General features: G+C 49.5%; 3 protein-coding genes across 5 annotated transcripts in view; 1 reads left to right on the forward strand and 2 right to left on the reverse strand.

The window, feature by feature from the left end:
• MGAT4B (alpha-1,3-mannosyl-glycoprotein 4-beta-N-acetylglucosaminyltransferase B) overlaps positions 1–3,004 on the reverse strand; it is a 49,481-nt gene extending 46,477 nt beyond the window's left edge. Inside the window, exon 1 of the mRNA XM_080627176.1 lies at positions 2,829–3,004. Coding sequence (XP_080483302.1) covers positions 2,829–2,925 — 97 coding nt within the window. The 5' untranslated portion in view covers positions 2,926–3,004. The remainder of the gene's footprint in view (positions 1–2,828) is intronic.
• Positions 3,005–9,207: 6,203 nt separating this feature from the next.
• Positions 9,208–13,792, forward strand: SQSTM1 (sequestosome 1). Of its 3 annotated transcripts, none has more exons than XM_080626962.1 (8): positions 9,208–9,461; positions 9,648–9,743; positions 10,570–10,799; positions 10,914–11,070; positions 11,536–11,625; positions 12,116–12,360; positions 12,589–12,796; positions 13,488–13,792. In XM_080626962.1, the coding sequence occupies exons 1-8, from the start codon at positions 9,284–9,286 to the stop codon at positions 13,643–13,645; spliced, it is 1,362 nt and encodes a 453-aa protein (XP_080483088.1). In that variant the 5' UTR covers positions 9,208–9,283; the 3' UTR covers positions 13,646–13,792. The 3 variants fall into 3 exon arrangements, with proteins under 3 accessions (XP_080483088.1, XP_080483089.1, XP_080483090.1); XM_080626963.1 differs by having other exon boundaries at positions 11,539–11,625; XM_080626964.1 differs by lacking the exon at positions 11,536–11,625.
• Positions 13,793–13,891: 99 nt separating this feature from the next.
• MRNIP (MRN complex interacting protein) lies at positions 13,892–18,255 on the reverse strand. Its single transcript, XM_080626965.1, has 7 exons — positions 17,823–18,255; positions 17,697–17,756; positions 17,439–17,536; positions 16,188–16,257; positions 15,759–15,895; positions 15,409–15,496; positions 13,892–14,881 (listed from the first exon to the last, which is right to left on the reverse strand). The coding sequence occupies exons 1-7, from the start codon at positions 17,991–17,993 to the stop codon at positions 14,276–14,278; spliced, it is 1,230 nt and encodes a 409-aa protein (XP_080483091.1). The 5' UTR covers positions 17,994–18,255; the 3' UTR covers positions 13,892–14,275.
• Between the last annotated feature and the right edge of the window lie 75 nt (positions 18,256–18,330).

Below are 18,330 nucleotides of genomic sequence, written 5' to 3' on the forward strand. Positions count from 1 at the left end.
AGCTGGGGACGTGGGGGCTGCACTGAGCCACATGAAGGTGGGAAGCCCACCAGTGAACTGGTTGGGCACAGACTGGGAGGACTTTACTGAAGCTGGTTCCAGGGGAACCCATCCCAGATCTGACACCACTTGGTGTTTTCATCCACAACTTGGCTGATGGCAGAGAAAACATGCTGATTGCCTTTGAAGGCTACACCAAGCATGCAGGAGAGCAAGATAAGAATTCAAAACAACCCTGACACTTTAAGGAGGAGCAGTCTGAAAAAACACAAAAGGACACAGTTCAACAAGGACAAGCGTGAGGTCATGTGATTTGATAAGAATAATTAACCAGCAAGTACAAGGTGAGGAATGAAAAGCAGGAAGAGTTCTGGAGAAGAATGGCTGAAGCGTCGATGGGATTAAACATGAAACGAAACACAAGTTTCTGCAGCAAAAGTAAAAAGCAAACACACTGGGATGTACAAACAATAACGCTGCATGTGAAAGACCTGAAGTAATCCCTTACTCTGTTAAGCATCACTCTTCACGAAGGGTGGTGGTCCAGAAGAGAGGAACAAGAGCGACTGCAAACCAAGAATACATAAGCTAAAAAGAATGATCAAAGGAACCAGCATGGTTTAATCGATAGTAGCAGGGGCTAAGGGAAAACACAGCAGCAACTTCCAAATGTCCCACAGGCTCCTGCAAAGAAGGAAGGAAGGAACTTTTCTGCCTGTGCCCCATAAATGGAAAACAGAAGAGCAACCGTGAAACCAAACTGAAGGAAAAGACATTTCTGTTCAGATCATAAGAAAAATTGAATGGCAGAGCTGCTAAATGTCAAACAGATTGTCCAGAGAGCTCAGGCATCTGCCATCATAGGGTTTTAAGTATGAACACGATAAACATCTGTCAGGAAGGGGTTGGTTATCACCGATCCTGCACAGGGGCAGGACATGGTCTGGGTGACCTCTCAAGGTCTTCTCCAGCTCTGTATTGAGTAACAGCCTGATACGTAAATGACCATAATAGCCGGAAACCTGCTGTGCTGACACAGCCTGACCCACACTGCTTGTGACCTGTTGTAGCCACTGCTGTTCACAAAACACAATCTGTTGCTGTCGGAGGAAAACATGTATTCCAGGGAGGGTCCTACCAAGAAGGACAGGGACAGTGATGACCAAGGTTGTCATTTTGGTGCTTGACTGAGCAATGGGGAAAAGCTACTTGTTAGAAGTAGTCAAAGGATGACACAATACAGACAGCACAGGGCTGGCCACCCTGCTCCAGAAACCAGGAGTGACTGCTCAGAGCCCGTGCAGCGTCGCACGTCAGTTTCACTTCATTTACGGGAGAGAGCTATGAATAAAGCAACTGCTCAGCGGGAACCTCAAGAACGCACCTCTCAGAGTGCTCCTCTGAGCATCACACTTACGGTCTAACATTTCTGTCTGAAACACATACACCCGGTTGTGCAAATGTTCTGCCCAGTTAAAAATGTCCTCAGCAGAAGCCAACCAACCCACTGGCAGTTCTCCTGCACTACAAGTGCCCGTCACCCAAGCCTCTGGGCCCGGCAGCTCCGATGGGATTTAAACCACATCAGTAGCACAACAGGAAACCTCTTCAGCTGATCAACAAGGCAGAGAAGTCCAAGCAGCCTACAGCTGCCAGGGGAAGATGGCATACCCTAGGCACTCCTGCCCTGCTGCTGAGCTGGATGGGCACCTACATGGGCTTGTGTCATCCTGACAACCGGAGCCAAAACACCTTTCCCCAGCCCTGCCACCAGCCTTGCACCATACACACGCTGCACCTTGTGACTGTGCATGGTGTGCCGTGGGACAGCAATGCCACTGAGTCACATCTTAGGCTCAGCAAAAGCTGCTTCTCACCTGTAGCAGGGAGAGATGCTTATACGGTGATGGGAAGCAAGGGTCAAGGGCTGGATGGCCACACTGCCTACCTTTAACAACCTCTGAAACTGCAGGAACTGAAAGAGCTGAGTGACTTAGCATGGAGACGAGAGGTTCCGCACCCATGCACAAGTCAGATACACAGTTCAGAAGCAACTACCAGAACTGTCCTCCAGGCCAGGATAATCCAGTGCGCTGCTTTAGTGAGCACCAGGATGGGGAAAAGCAACTACTCCGTTGTCAGGAAAAAATAGGGATGAGCATCTCTGTGATACCTGTGTGGGATTCCTCAATGGGATGCGGCCCTGCCCCCTGCTCTACAGCCACCTACTCGGTGCAAACCCGGCACTGGTACTGAAGCACTGAAACCGGCAGCCCTCGCGCTGGTCCCCTGTGCACTTCAGTTACTGGACCCAGCATCGAGCCGCAGGGGTGTGCGGGGCGGGCAGCACTGCTCGCATCTCTCACGTTCAGTTTGCCCTGAGCCCCCTCGTACCGGATTGCTCCCGCCAGCCGCTGGCATCGCCACCTCTCCACGAGGATTTAACCCGCCTGGTTCCCATCGCGCACGAAGGTGTTCACCATAAACGTGAGGGCGCAAGAAGCGCATCACCGAAGCGAAGCCCAAAGCGCCAGGACCCGGACGCTCGCCCGCGGGGTCGAGCAGGGACCTCAGGCACTGGCACCTCCGGCCCTGCTGCGCACGGGCGGGCACGCCCGCACCGGGGGTCCCGCGGGGCCAGGACGCGCCGGATCCGGCGGGTCCGGATGCCAGAGGCTCCCGCAGGATCCCGCCGGGCAGGATTATCCCAGGTCCGGGTCGCGCCGGACCCCCGGGATCCATCGGGGCCCGGGTCCCTCAACACCCCCTGCGCCAAATCACGGCCGGGTCCCAGCTCCCCTCCGGCGGAGCAGCCGAGCCCCTCTTACCTTTGTGCCCGCCGAAGGCGCTGTACCAGGACAGCGAGAGCAGCGCGCAGAGGCAGCCGAGCAGCAGCGTGAGCGCCGTGCCGCTGCGGAGCCTCATCGCCTCCTCGCCGGCGGGGGCGGCCGCATGTCCCGGGCGCGGCGCGGCCTCGGCGGAGCGGAGCGGCGCGGGGCGAAGCGCCCGGCCGGCCCCAGGCAGCGACCGCGCCGGGCCGGGCCGCGCCGGGCCGGGCGGGGCGGGGCGGGGCAGGGGGCGTGGCAAAGGGGCGGGGACAAAGGGGCGGGGCGGCAGCGGGCGGAGAGCGCCCCCGTGCGGGGACTGCGGAGGTAGGGGTGAGTGTGTGTACGTACATACGTGTGTGTACATGCATGTATGTGTTCGGGTGTGTACGTGTGTGTACATACGTGCATATAGGTGTGTGTGTAAACGTGTGTGTATGTGTGTGTGCATGTACATATACTTGGTTCATTCATATAGATGCACATACGCACACTTGTGCACACACCTGTGTCTGTATAGAGGTGCACAGATACCTGTGGATGCCTGCCTGGGTCTATACACGTGTGTGTGTGCGCACACACACCCAGGTCCATATATCTGTCTGTGTGCATATGCTTGGGTCCATATGTCCATATAGCCATGTGGGTGTGTGCACATGCACCTGTATGACGCACGGGGGTGCACACATCTCTGTGCATGGGGGTGTGCGCAAGGACCCTCGCATAGCTGGGGGTGTGTGTGCAGGATAAGATGCAGGCAGCAGCCCCCATGGCCGTGCAGTGAGTGCATATTCACTGCCATTTCTGCAGGAGCGTTTCATCTTGGTCAAGGAAGCAGCACTTAATGTTTACTGAGAGGAAATCGATGCCGGATGAATACTGCAAATGGGAGTTGCTGCCTGGAAGGACACCATCGCTCTTGCAAAGGACCTGGCAACCGGGGTTATGGCCGCAAGCTGCTTCTTGGGTGAAGGATAGAAGAAAACAGATTTAAATATTATTTTGCTCTTGTTTTCTGCTATTAATGGGTCTGGTTTTATTTCACTGCAGACCAGGAGGAGCCATACAGGGAGGCTGGGTTCAAAATGCTGAGTTTAAACAGCTCCATCACCTGAACTTGTTCCTGTGGTTGTCCGTGAGGTCAAAAAGGAGGGGGCAGCTCATGTGCTCCATATGTGGGTACATCATTCCTCCAGCAAAAGTTGTCATCCTCCATTTCCTGGAGCTCTTTTAGTGAGTAAATAGTTCTCAGATGTGTAAATATTTGGCATCCAGTGATCCAAGTCTGTTGCTTGAAATGTTTGGATCAATCAGAGTAATGTAAGGTGAAGCAGAGGTGGGAATGGGGATCCAGGCACTCAGAGATGCTCATCTGCAGCCTTGGAGCTGAAGTAGCCAGCAGGGATGTGCTGGGAGCCATGCATGCTCCATGGGCAAGTTTATTCCCGGCAGCACTCCAGCTGACATGGGAATCCTTCTGAGATGGGGAAATCCATCAAATGTGTCCTCAGGCCTCTACTTTCCTTCTGGAAAGGCAAAGGGAGCTCAGCACCAAGGGGCTGCCTTGAGGCACTGAAAGCCACACGTGTAGGAAGAAAAGCATGGATCACCCATTTCTGCAGGGGATGGTCGTGTTTGCTGCACCCTTGGACTCTTCTTTAATTTATAAAATAAAACACATTTTTCAACTCGAAAGGGTCTCTCCCGGTGACTAGAAAATCCAGGAAGGAAATTGGCAGAGGGAGCCCATTGGATGGCACCAGGTTTCTGCCTTCACTGCCAGAAGCCAGCCAGGAGCTGCAGGGCTCACACCAAGCACATCCCTGAGTAAGGAAATGCACTGAACATCACTCTTGGGAATACTGAAAAGAATGAGGAATCTGTGCTTTCTCCCTGGGATTTTGCAAGGCATTGCCCAAGCGACCATCACCACAGAACACGAGCCAGCAGCACATCACAACCACACTAGCAACAGCGTTTTCACCAGCAGAGCAAAGAAAACAAGCCCCAGAAGCTCTGTTCAACTCAGCCCGTGTGCTTTCTCGCCTTAAACCTATGTGTTAAACCCAGGAGCAAACAGAGGGTTCACAGGAATTAATGGCGACCTCCTGCCTTCCCCAGAGGTTGCAGACAAGTAAGAGCTGCTCGTGAGAAAGGCGCGTGAAATCCTACCACTGTGACAGAGTTTAGGGAGATAACATGACATGTTTTAGAGCAGTAGATGTTGGCTGGTTTATTTTCAGAGGTGGAAAATGCTCCTGCCACCCGGGGTACGTGGTGTGTCTGCAGTGGAAGAGAACAGAATAGCATTAATAATTTCTCCAAGACAATTAATTAGACTCTTTCCCAAGGATAAAGCTTAATCTAATTTCTGCTATTACACTTTGTCTTCATAAAAGTCTGAAGAAATGAATGAGCTTTATAGCACCCTCGCATGACAGAAACCTTGGGCTCTCTTGTGAAAAATGAGGAACTAAGCAAAACTGCCAGCACTTGCGATCTTTCTCTCAGACCTGCAAAGTTCCCTTTTATTCTTGAAATCCCTCCCTTTATCCCAGTTCTGGCTTTTATTCTGTTTTTAACAAGCAGATTTTGAGCCTCGGTCAAAGTCTAAAATATGAACTGCAAGGACTCAAAACCCCAGCAGCAAATAAACAGAGAAGATGGCTGTTTTATGGGGATCTCATGATCTTTGAACAGTTGATGTTGGCAATACTGAGCACGCTGCAGAAATGAAGGGCCTTCCACAGAGAGCACTCCAAAAGCAATCCAGAGGTTCTGAGGCCATTACAGAAATTAGAAAGAGAAAACATTTGCTAGGCCTAGATAGGGAATGTAATCCAGGTTTGTAGCTGATTTTATCTGGCTCGCTAAAGAGCTTGGCTCTGGAGTTGTGAGCAGGTTGGGCTCAGTCCTCCACAAGCAAAGAGCACTTGCTGTTTGTCTCATAAACAAAAGTAACTTCATTTTCTGTATGTCTTATAGGCTGCTGTTAAGCATTCCAATTCTCCTTAGCCACCAGAGATGAAGATCACAACAGGGTGTTTACCTTGGATGTGTTGACAGGCTGATGCTTTAATTCAGGGCAAAAGCCACACGTCAGGTTCTCAGTGCAACATTTACCCCAAGCAATTTGTGTAGGCAGCAAAGCATTCCTGCTCACTTTTGGGAACATGAAATCCTTAAGTCTTTTCACAACACCCGTAGTGTGCTTGTACTTCGTGCCTGCTTTCCAAGTGTTTTCCCTATCTGCTCCTCTGTCTCAGTGAAAACACCGTCCCAGAGTTCCCTGCCCGTAAAAGTTACATGTCACACCAATAACAAGTAGTGCTGAGCCTGTGTAAACACCTGACGTGGCAGAGCTAACCTTCAGGAAGACTCAACCTCAAAAATGAGACAGCAAAAATAAACCCTCCTGGCTTTCCTTTCTGCCTGCGTGGTTGAGGAAGGACAGTTCCTGCTTCAGAGGCACCGAGTTGTTTTCACTGGGCTGGAGGAGGAGGGAAACCATCATGGGATCAAGCTGAGTCACTACCATCTGACGTGATGTGTCCAGAGCATCCTGCACCTCTCCAGAAGCATCTGGAAGGAGCATGTGGTCTGCAGCACCCGGTCCAGCCTGGTGAGCACCCACCCGCTGCGGCTCTGCACTGTCCCTCCATGACCACACGTCACTGCCAGAGCAGTGGGAACACATAGGACAAACCTTCCCCTCCTCACCAAGAGTGCCAGGGCAGTGATTTGGGCCTCAGGCTGGAGCAATGATTTAGGGAAGAATTCCCTCTGGAAAATCATCAACAGCCTCTATGGTGATTTGCAATCAAGGAAAAGACCCCCTAGCCTTCATCCTGCCAGGGCTTTACTGTGAACATGAGAAGTTTGGCCATAAGGAGTATTCTGGTGATTTTGCCCTCAGAGCAAGAACCTCACCAAATGTTTTTAAACACTTCCCAGCAGAATGTGGGTGTTGAGAGAAAGCAGAGCACTGCAGGGATGCTGATTGCTCCTTTTTTGAGCCTTTCCTCTATACATTCGAAATTTAAAACTCAAACGGCTTTTTTTTCCCCACCTCTTTTGCTGTTCCTCTGCCACATCCACCTGCGAAGCTGGCTGCTCAGCACCAAGGGCTGAGAAACCACTTTTTGAGCAGGGGTTGCTGTGATGCTATGGGATTCCTAAAGAACCATAAGAAAACATCCACACAGCCAGAGCTTCACACTGAGAATACCAAACCCCAGATCCTCCAGCAAACAGAGGGAAAAACATCTCAGCATCTGTGGGAATACAGCCCAGCTGCTCGCATGGCCTCCACAGGGGGCTGAGAAACTGCCCAGAGGCACATCTCAGGGCTGGGGGCAATACAAAATGCAGGGAGAGGGAGGTCCAAGATCTGCACCAGAGAAGAGCTTGCTGGGAGGAAATCCCCGACCTCGAGGAGGAAGAGAAGGAGATGACTCACTGAATCAGCTGTGTCCCGTGATGGGTGAGGTAAGCTCACAGCAGCCTGGTGAAAGCCTTGTTTTCCCTATGTTTTGTTAAAGTGCATGGTGTCACCACCAGAAAGCTGAGCGTGACTCAGCATTCTCACCAGGAGGAGGAAAATTCCCTTTGGCTTTTGGCCGCTTCCATGTTTGCCAACTGGATTAAGGTTCACAAGGAGGAAAGCTTAGATTTCTGATTTTAATTTCATGCATTGCCTGATAAATGCATTGATTAATGTGGAGACACAAGTGGCTTGAAAAGACCCAGCAACTTGAGGACAACCCACTGTGCCTCAAACACCCAGGCGTGATGGAGAGGGGAATAGGCAATCGATCCTGTCTAAGATGGCAGCAACCCTTCCTAAGGAAGGGATGTGTGCTGGGGCTGGGCCCCAAAATACAAATCTCTGGCTCTATAAATGAGACCAGAAGTGGCCATCAGGGTCCTCAGAAACAGGACATGAGATGGACACACCAGAGGTGCTGCTTGGCAAGGCAGAGTCAGCATTGGCAGTGTCGTGTGCTGCGTGTCCTACAACTGCTAACCCTTTCCATGTTATAGAGAAAAGCAATAATCCAAGGATGTCAAGTCAGTAGCTTTCACCAACGCTTTCAGAAATAAGAATACACACAGCAAACAGGCAGAAGGGAAGGTGAATGTGATACACGTGGCCAAACCTTTCAATATCTCCTGCTGTAAAAGCTGGTGAATCATTCCCTGTGCTGCATCATCATGCTCAAATCTGAATCTGTTCATGTTTAAACCTAAACTCATGGCTTCACAGTGGAATATTGCCATGCCATACCTGGAAATGGAAATTCCTAGAAAATACTAGTAAAGGTTTTAAGTTTAAAAGGGTAACCTTTTTATTGTAAATAGTGTTTTCCAGAGAAGTGATACAATGTCAAAATTGCCACACACATGCCAAAAATGTACCTATATGGAAAGCCAAGTGTTTCAACATATATACTTTAGGTCAAGAAATAAACTACCTTCCCATTGTGGCAATTAAAACTTATCCTTCTCTTGATTGCAGAAGATGGTAAATCATTACAGTTTCTCCTAAGCTTTTATTATCTTAAACTAAGAAATATGTCACTAATAGTCAGAGTGGTCAGGCCCTTGGGTGAGAGGGAATTAATACCAACGAGGCACCTAATAATCATCGATCCATCTTTATTTAATTACCCTTGGATGGCACAGATGGTGTGTTCTGCCAGCTGGACTCCCATGGCCAGATTAAGAGGCCTGTCAACTGTATCTGATCTGCACGAGAACACTGCTGCCAACCAGCTTGGAAAGCCCCCAGAACATCCTCCTTAATGTCACTTGTGTTTATATCAGTATCTTTATTTTTAGCCCCCCCCTTCTGAAACACCAAGTTCAGGGAAGAGCATTAGCCTAAGAGTTATTTATTCCTGCCATGCTGAGCATGTGAAGCCCTCCAATGGGTGCCGGCACCTGGCAAGAGTGGGGCAGGCACAGGGACTTCACCTCCATCATCTGGCCGGGTTGACGTTATGAAGGTGATAAACAGGACCAGGGCGGCCAAGCGCTGTATTAGCACATGCCCCGGCTAATGCAAGAGATGGGGACCAGCGGACCTCTAAGTGCGCTGCACGTCTGCAGTCATGTTTGCCCACCAGTGGATTTTGGAGGCCACTGTGATCACCCAGAAGGTACCACCATCGCCGCACTCGGTCCCCAGTGCCCAGTCACCGGTGATGCTCCAGTGATCAGCACAGCCCCGCTCCCCTAGACCCCCATGGACCACCCCGGCCGCAGCTCCGGGGTGAGAACCGGGCCGAGGGGCGGAGCCTGGTTCGCAGGGGGGCGGAGCCTACCACCGGTGGGCGGGGCGAGCGGCCCCTCCCCAGCGGCACTATAAGACCGCTGCTCCCGATCCGCCTCCCGCTACCGCCCCGCCGCTCACCATTTCCCGGCCCTCCGACGGCAATTCCTGCTGCGCCACAGCCATGGCGGCGCTGACGGTGAAAGCCTACCTGCTGGGCAAGGAGGAGGCTGCCCGCGAGATCCGCCGCTTCGCACTGCCGCTGCCCGTCCGCTACCAGGCCATCCATGACCGCATCGCCGAGCTCTTCCAGGGGCTGCTGCGGGCCGGGCCGCCGCCCGCCTTCCGCATGCATTATAAGGGTGAGCGGGGACCGGGGGTGGCTTCTCTGCGGGAACGGCGGTGGGTCAGGCCCCGAGAGAGAGGTGTCCCGGGGAGTGGGAAAGCCTCAGGGCACAGGGCTCCCCGTTGTCACCCGCGGGGTACCCGGCACGGGCTGCCGCCGTGACGCTTGACCGGGCACCTAATGCTGCGCTTTGCCCTTTTAGATGAAGACGGGGACCTGATCGCGTTTTCCACCGACGAGGAGCTGGAGATGGCGATGCCTTACATGCAGGATGGCGTCTTCCGTGTTTACATCAAAGGTAGTGTCGCTCAGCCCCGAAGGGCGGTGGTAGGACTCGATGTGCTGTGCACTTCCTGGCAGGGTGCCGAAAACGGGAGAGACAAGCACCAACCCTTCCCGTTGTCCTCAAGGGCCTGGTGTAACCGGTGGTGTTTGTGAGGGGAGGTTAAAAAAAGGGCAGGGTAATACACCAGAATATGAATTCTCCCTGCTGAGGTGTGGCAAGTGGATCACAGGTTTCCTCCTAGCCCTGTCATCTTGGCTGGCCCAGTGTGAGCCACTGTTGCCATGCTGGCTCCCTGAGAAACACCAGCCTGGCCCTGCTATCTTTAATATTCATGACAGTGCATAAGGAAGCCTTAATTCTAGTGTATTGAGTGCTTAGACACTCCCTTCTGTTATTGTTGATACCTGCAAAGCTTTATCTGCAGTCCCTTTAATGAGTCACACAAGCCAGTGGCTGTTGTCCCTGTTCTGCCTCCTGGCATCTCTTCCTGGGTCCCTCTCTTGAAAACATTTTGTTCTTATAGTGCTTAGGAAGGTAGGATGAGAAGCCAAACTCGGTAGTGCAGCATTAATCCAGAACACGTCGCTTGGCATGTTTATTTTAGATAAGGCATGCTGAGTTAGAGGAGCAGGTATCTTTGTGGATCCCCTTTGCACTTGGTTGAAGTTCTCTTACACGCCCCCCCAGGCTTGTGTTTGGCAGCCAGTGTAAAAATAAACTGACCTAGTAAGTCAATACTGCACCAAAGAGAGCTGCTTATGCTTCCTTCTCCTATGCCTGATTTCCAACCTTTAAATAGCAACCTGTTCTTGATGCAAAGTTTCCTTTCCCTTAATAGAGAAAAAGGAGTGCAGGCGGGAGCATCGCTCGCAGTGCAGCCAGGAGCCCCCCCGTGACATGGTGCACCCCAACGTGATCTGCGATGGCTGTGAGGGGCCAGTGGTGGGTGCCAGGTTCAAGTGCACTGTCTGCCCGGACTATGACCTGTGTAGCACCTGCGAGGGTAAAGGCATCCACAAGGAGCACAACATGGTGATGTTCCAAAGTCCACTGCTGAATCCATTTGAGGTGAGTAAAATCTGTGGAGGGGAACTACTGAACTACCTCAAATTTAAGTCCTGAGTTTCGTTTACTCAGAATGGGGCTGTGTGAACAGAGTCACATGAACTCTACTCCTTACAGTGGCTTCCCCGAGGACGCTGGCTCCGTAAAATGCGGCATGGTGTTCCCCCCTTCCCATGGATGCACTGCTGGGGATATCCTGGCCCTGCTGCTCCATGCCAGAACTCTGAACAAGCCCAAGCCAGCGCTGCAGCCTCCAGTCCACCCACTGCGGAAGGTAAGAGGAGATGCTCTGGTAAGCAAGGTGGTGGTGGAGCCAGACTAGCTGAGGTTCTGCAGTACAGGGTAGAATCCGGGTGGAAAAATAGACATAAGAGCTAACCTAATTTGCTTGAAATAATTGGCACCTTTCAGAATGGGATTATTTTAAGGCATGCTTGGATCCATGCAGTCAATGAGGATGCTGATAGAGGAGAGTATCTGGAACCAAACCAAGCCAAACTGTTAGGTCAAGCATGTCACTACTCCAGATCTGCCTTTCAGCATGGCTAATGAGCCTTAACAATGCTAATACCACTGGCTTTCTGTCCCAGAGGTAGCTCAGAGTTGGATTTTTGTCTCTATGCTGCTGTTGTCAGTGTATGTGAGTGACAGGAAGCGAGCACCAAGATCTCATGGGGATAACTGTAGGTGCTGTTTCCCTCTGAGCATCTGTGTGTGCTAACAGAAATTGTTTTTCTAGAAGCTTCTACTAACAGCCAGCCTCAGGACCCCAATGTCACCTTCTTAAAGAATGTTGGGGAGAGTGTGGCAGCTTTTCTGAGCCCCCTGGGTAAGTGGCTTACAGTTTGTTATCCCAATCCCTGAGACTGGCTTAAAGGTCCTTTTAACAGCAGCAGGCAGCTGTTGGGACTGATACCAGAACTCCCTCATCTACTAAGCCTCAGAGGCTTAATTTACTCCTGGTACTAATAATGCCTAGGCTTAGAACAGCCACTCAGTACCTTTTCAGAGCCCCACTTTGGGAATATATGAAAGATTTCATGAACATGTCACCACTGTAACACTAGTGTTAAGTCAGTGGTGGCTCAGGAGTTTGCCTGCCTCAAGTAGACATGGATGACTTCTGCCCTGACCCTGTAAATATATGGCTTATCTAAAGGATAAAGGATGACTGTTTGTTGCTTAGCTACATGTAACATGGCAAACTCTATGATTACAGAAACCTTACAGTGTTTAGAAGAGGACTGATCCATGCTCATTTAAGACTGTGCTTTGGAAAAATCTCTCCAAGACTTTCTCCATCTCAAATGCACTTCTAGGTATTGAAGTTGATATTGATGTGGAACATGGAGGACAAAGAAGCAAAGTGACTCCTGCTGCTCCCAATCAAGAGAAGAGCAATGCTGAGTCAAGCAGTGGTACTTCTAACCAGAATGTTCAGACCAAACCAGACTGGAATAACACAGAGCCTGCTGCAGAAGTAAATACTGTTGCAGAGCAAATACAAGACATGGTGATAGATCCCGTGCCCACACAAACGGAAGATGGCAGCTTCCAGTCCCAGGTACAAGAACTGTGACACTAATTTAGTAGGTTACTTGCTGAGGCTTTACTAAAAAGGAAGATCATTATTTAGTGTGCATTGTGGGATTGAATATTAAGGTACTGGCAGATTAAGTGATACACAGCACCTTTGCTTTACAGGTTTACAGCAGAGGTGGTGGGACTTCTTGTGTAAAGGCAGATAGCAGGAGCATGCAACCTACCTGGACTCTTTTTCTTTCCATTTCAGGAACAGAGTGAGTCCAGCAGTTCATCAGGGGGTGATGAGGACTGGACTCATTTATCTTCCAAAGAAGTGGATCCTTCCACAGGTGAACTTCAGTCCCTGCAAATGCCAGAGACTGATGGTCCCAGCTCCCTGGATGTATCTCGGGATCCACCCCAGCCAGGACCTACAGGACTGCGAGAAGCAGCACTCTACCCACATCTCCCACCAGGTATGAGAATGTGTACACCTTTCATGGAGAAATTAATTTTCACTGAGGAACTGCCAACTTCGCTGATGTAAGCAGACCTGCTCTTAGAGATGCTAGAAACTAAGGTCACATATAGTACAGCTAAACTTGTCTGTAACTTTGTTATCAGGCATGGCAGCTCTTATATCCTGTTAGAGACAGTCAGCTGGTTCTCCTCTTGAAATGTGGGCAGCTGAGTCTTACTAAGACTTCTGACCTTAGAGTAATATGCCATTTGAACAAAATGAAAGAAGGTGTTACCCTAAATCATGTCTTTGCTCTGTACTCTTCAAGAGAGCCTTTTGATGCAGAATGAGAACTAGTACATCATGTGGCTTTAAGACAGCATTATTTTGGTTGGAGCCAGTAACAGTATACAAGGCCACTTAAACTAGATCAACAGTGCACAGCCCTGCAGCAAGGCCAGCTGAGTCTGACTCAGCTGTTTTCTTACAGCTGAGTGTGATATATGTGATGGGGGGGTATGGTGATATATCTCTTATCTCAAATATCTCCCTCCTAGCAGACAAAGGGGAGCATGCCTCCTAGCTTTTAATCAGCTATGCTAGGTTTACCAGGATTAGAGCTAACCTACCTAATGTGTGTTATTGCCTTGGCTACTTTGTCAGTTACATGAAATGTTTCAACTTCTAAGTTTCTCTTCTCTTAACAGAAGCAGACCCTCGCCTTATTGAGTCTCTGTCCCAGATGCTCTCCATGGGCTTCTCTGATGAGGGTGGATGGCTCACTCGACTCCTGCAGACAAAGAACTGCGACATTGGGGCAGCACTAGATGCTATCCAGTATTCCAAGCAGCCACCTCACTTGTAGTAATATGTGTAACACAAAGCACTTCTAACTGAAAGCAGACAATACAGTACAACTCACTCAGTGATTCATTCTTCTTCCTGCTAAGAGTTTGTCTCATGTTTCTAAGTGCTTGTAGAATGGAGGAAAAATAAATACTACTTCCTGTGATCAGTCTCTGTGAGTGTTTAACTACCCAAGTTAAAAGTGACCAGGCTAAGAGCATGTTGCTTTCAGCAGGAGCTCCCTATGCAAGGGAAGCAGCCTAGGGCTCTGGTGTCTCTGGGTGCCATTAGGGCTGCACTGCTGAAATCAAATGTTTTGCTGGTTCTGAAGCCTGCTCTGGAAGAAAGGGTTGCTAAGGGAGATCTGGCCTGGAATCCTTAGAGCCTGGGCACTTTCTCCTTCCAAGCTGACCTACTTCCCTTCTAATTTCTAACTGATGAGGTTGATGGACAACACTCCATAACCTTAGTCCTTGTCCCCTGCAACAGTGCTTCCACCCTCATGCCTTTCCCTCAGACACGGCTGTGCAGCAAGTAAACAGCTTTAATAATGCAGTCCTTCAAGGCTTACAGTAAATCTTGCCTCAGTACTTGGCATACCAACTACATTATGGAGATAAACAAGCAGTGCCAAACATGCCTGAACTTATCAGAGATCATCATCAAACTCATCACCTGTGCAGAAGAGGCGTTCACAAGAAATTATGCTAGGCTTTGGCCCATTGCTACAGTTAACAAAGGTGTTTGCCCTCCTTGTGCTGTCTGAACAGCATCTTCCTGCAGCGGTGTCTGTGACAGCAGATTCTGCCCTTATCAGTTGGCTTTGATGTTCATTGAATAACACATCCTCCCCAGCTGAGCAACTGCTGCTGGGCACCATGGTACCAGGCAGTTTCGAGCCAATCTGCTGAGTGCTAGCAACATACTTTTTAAATTCAAAACCTGTACCTTGAGATAGAGTTCTTTGGGCCTGTTCTGAGCATCTACTGACCGCATCAGCATCTGCAGCAGTCGTGCTGTGTAGCCCCAACCTTCCACTGCCCTCCTGTGGTGATAAGGTGATCCTGGCAGCATTTCCACTGTAGTTATTAGAACGTGAGAGAAATTTTTCCCACTTGGAGGGTTTGGTACAAGCACTTGGGGTTGGTGTATTCTTCTCAGGCACTAGGGGCTCACAAACAGCAGGAGCCATGCTGTGTCCACAAATGGCATCTCCATCATCTTGATCAGGCACTGCTACTGAACATTTCTTGCGCTGTAAGAAGAAAGAGAGCTGGGTTATAAATCCAGAATGCACAGCCAAGCTGCACAGAAGCAGGCAAAGAAAGAGCACTCAGGTCCTTCAAATGCACAAGAATCCTCACCAGCCCTCTGAGGCAGAGCTGAGACTCGTGCAGGTGCACTGGGTGGGCCTATGAGCTCTGGGCTTTGGAGACCCAGGTCAACTTCACTGGTGCTGCAGGTTATCACAGGAACCTTAATCACTGCATTATTACATAGGTGCCACTGCTCAGTAAGGCAAAGCACCACAGATTGCAGCTGTGCTGAGGGAGGAATCTGGCTCAACCACTCAGCCTACACAAGGTAGTATTGTTTTTACCTGACTAAAAACTCTCAGAGAGAAACTCCTGACAATTTTTTTTCTCCTCCTCAATCATTCAAATAGAAGAGCAGAGAAAGACTCATAAAAATTCAAAATGATGATGACATAAAAGAGGTCAGGAGAAAGTTTTGTTTTACGGGTAGGAAGCATCTTCTACAACTAAAATAACCAGTTTTAACCTTTTTGGCTTGGTAGGCAAGCTGGGAAACTTCATTTTCTTCAGCGTACTCCTGAGCATCACTGGAGAGGAAGCTCTTCTGGTGTTTCCTGGCCAAGAAAACCATTCACAAAGAGATAAGCTCCACTGTGATTTTATTTCACAAGTCACCAGAAATGTTCACAAAATGCATGGCTCTAGCAGTAAGAGAAGGAAGTTTTATCTCCAAATACCAAATCCCTGCTCAGCTCAGGATGTACACTGCAACCTGTACTTTATTGAGCTATCAGAGCTGAGCTACTTCCCACACCTCCAAACCAAATGTCACTGCTCAGGGGTAGGAATTACCAAAATTTAAAGGTCTTTCCGCACCTTTGTTCTTCCACAGCGTTCTTCCTTGGGGAAAAGAACTGTTGCCTTTCTGTACCTGCCTCCTCCTCCCCATCTTCCTGATCTTCACTGTCCTTGTCCAAATATTTACTCCAGCGACTGACTTCCGCCCTTCCCTCCTATAAGATTGGAAAATGACTGAAAACAGCAAAACACAGAGTTCTCATTTTTAGCATTGTTATGTATGTGCTGAATGCCTCAAATCGTAAGTCAGTTTAGGACATGTTCCTGTGTCATGTTCCCACGTTCAGTACCCCAGTGGAACAGAGAGTTTCGGTATACATCTTGTTCTCTCTCTGATTACATATACTATCCTAGCTGTCTGAACCTTATAAAGGGATCACTGATTTCACTGTGATTCACCTGGGTCAGTATGGGTTGGTATTTACTTCAGCTTTGAAGGTATCTTACCTGATGGACTGAACTGTCTTCATGTTGGGCTGCTGTATTTTTGCTGTCATTTACAGAGTCTTCTATGCACCTAAAACAGAGGTTTAGAGTTTCTAGAACACAGTTCTCTCTGATGGTTTATAATTTTCAAATCACCTACTCATAGCACAGGGGATTGGATAGGAAGCGTGGATAGGTACTCCAGATAGGAAGCATGTCAGAAAAAGAAATGATCTACAGAAAAGCAACGTCAAATTAAGGATTTGCAAAATATATTGCCCAAATATGTGAAAATACTAGTTAGAGAAAAGCTTTCTATAGAAACTTTGTAGTTTCTATACAAACAAGTTTGCTCTAAAGCCACTAATCATGAAATGATAAACTCTAATTGACTGTAACTAGGGATATTATGACATGATGTCTCAGTGTGTCTTTGGGACAACAGCTTAAACCCCACTAATGATATCCCAAGCTACCATGGAAAAGAAGGAAGTTATTTCACAATGTTTTGAGACTAGAAATAACCCTTTTTGATAAAGTGAACAAACAAGGAGTTTTCTTCCCAAAGCTCAACCCTGGAGCAGTGCATTTACGCAACTCAGTTATCTAACAAGCTTTGACTGATTTCTGGAAATAACCTTGAGGGAAAAGGAAGCTGGAGCAGGTCAAGACCAGTTCAAGATCAGGCGATTTGTAAGCAGATTTGGGAATGAAATAAACAGGAAAGTGCTACCCAGATTTTCCAGCCCAGCAGGAATTAACACCCAAATGTCTGCACTAAACAAGTCTTTTTTTATCAATAGCAGCAGCAATTACACAACAGATTCAGAGTGTGGAAACCCCTGCGTGCCAGCAGCAGCACCCAGAGTGGATGTTTTCGTCTGAGGATGCGCCTCAGCACTGATGCCAGTCTGTGAGATGGGCATTTCCACAGTCAGCTCATCAAACAGTAAACAAGGCAAGTAGCAAAACCCTTCCAAAACCGAACTTGACTGCATGTATTTTCATGGGTAAAGGTGTGAGCAAGGCACACTATTGATCAAATAAACGTACCTGGAAAAAAAATCCTTGTCACAAGAAATGTGGCAGGGCACTAAACCAAACAAATCGCTTATTCCTATGAGGTGACGACAGAACTGGCACGTGCCATAACTTTACAACAGGTAAAACCCCTCATGAGCCCAAATTAGGTAACAGGCACCCCGGGTGTTAAGAGGTACTCCTCAACTGTAGCACACGTAGAGACGAGCAGGTAAAGATTAAACACTGTACCGAGATGTCCACCCAATTGCTTCCTCTGCCTCACCCTGCAGCAGGTTTAGCTTCTGGACATGGCGCCTACAGTCCAGGGCAGATCCTTGGCCGTAAAGCTGTAAACAAGGAGAACAAAGCTTAGGAAAACACACGACGTGCGGCTCCACCCCAGGTAATTTAATCAGCTGAGGTGTTAATTAAAGCCAGAACATCCCGCAGGGGTCGTCTCCGCCTCGCTGGATGCTCCTCCCGCACAGGCCTCCCCCGGCCCCTCACCTTCTGCACCGCCTGCCGCTGGCCGCACACGCTGCAGCTCCACTTCCCGCTCCGCTTGGCCTAGGAAGGGGCAGAGGGGTCAGTCCCGGCCCGCTCCCGGCTGCCCGCGGCCCGGCCCGCACTCACCTGCTGCACCTGGAACAGGCGGCAGCTGCAGCACCGCAGCGCCCAGTACTGCGGCGCCATCCCGACATCGCCATGGCAACGCGCGCCTTCCGGGCACGTGACAGCGCCGAAGCGTCCGAGCCTGCCCCCTGCCGGAGGCGAGCGGCCCAGGCCGGTGGGGACGGGCTCCATAGAGCACCGGGTGGTGCAGCAGCAGCCGCTGGGGCCGGCTTAACGCGACCTCCCGGGCCTGGGCTGGGCTGAGCGGCCTTCAACGGGCAGGGCCGGGCAGAATGCGAGAAGAAAGAAGGAAAAGAAAGGAAAAAGAAAAGAAAGGAAAAAGAAAGGGAAAAGGGAATGAAAAAAAAAAAGAAAATTGGAAAAAGGAGAGGAGAGAAAAAGAAAAATGAAAAAAAAAGGATAAAGAAAAAATAAAATGGGAAAAAAGAAAAATGGGTAAAACAAAAAAAAAAAAAAGAAAAGGGGAAGACAGACAAAGAAGATGGAACTCCACATCTGCTGTTTTGGA

This window comes from Psittacula echo (genome assembly GCF_963264785.1).
Source record: "Psittacula echo genome assembly, chromosome: 11".
In the NCBI taxonomy this organism is placed as follows: Eukaryota; Metazoa; Chordata; class Aves; order Psittaciformes; family Psittacidae; genus Psittacula; species Psittacula echo.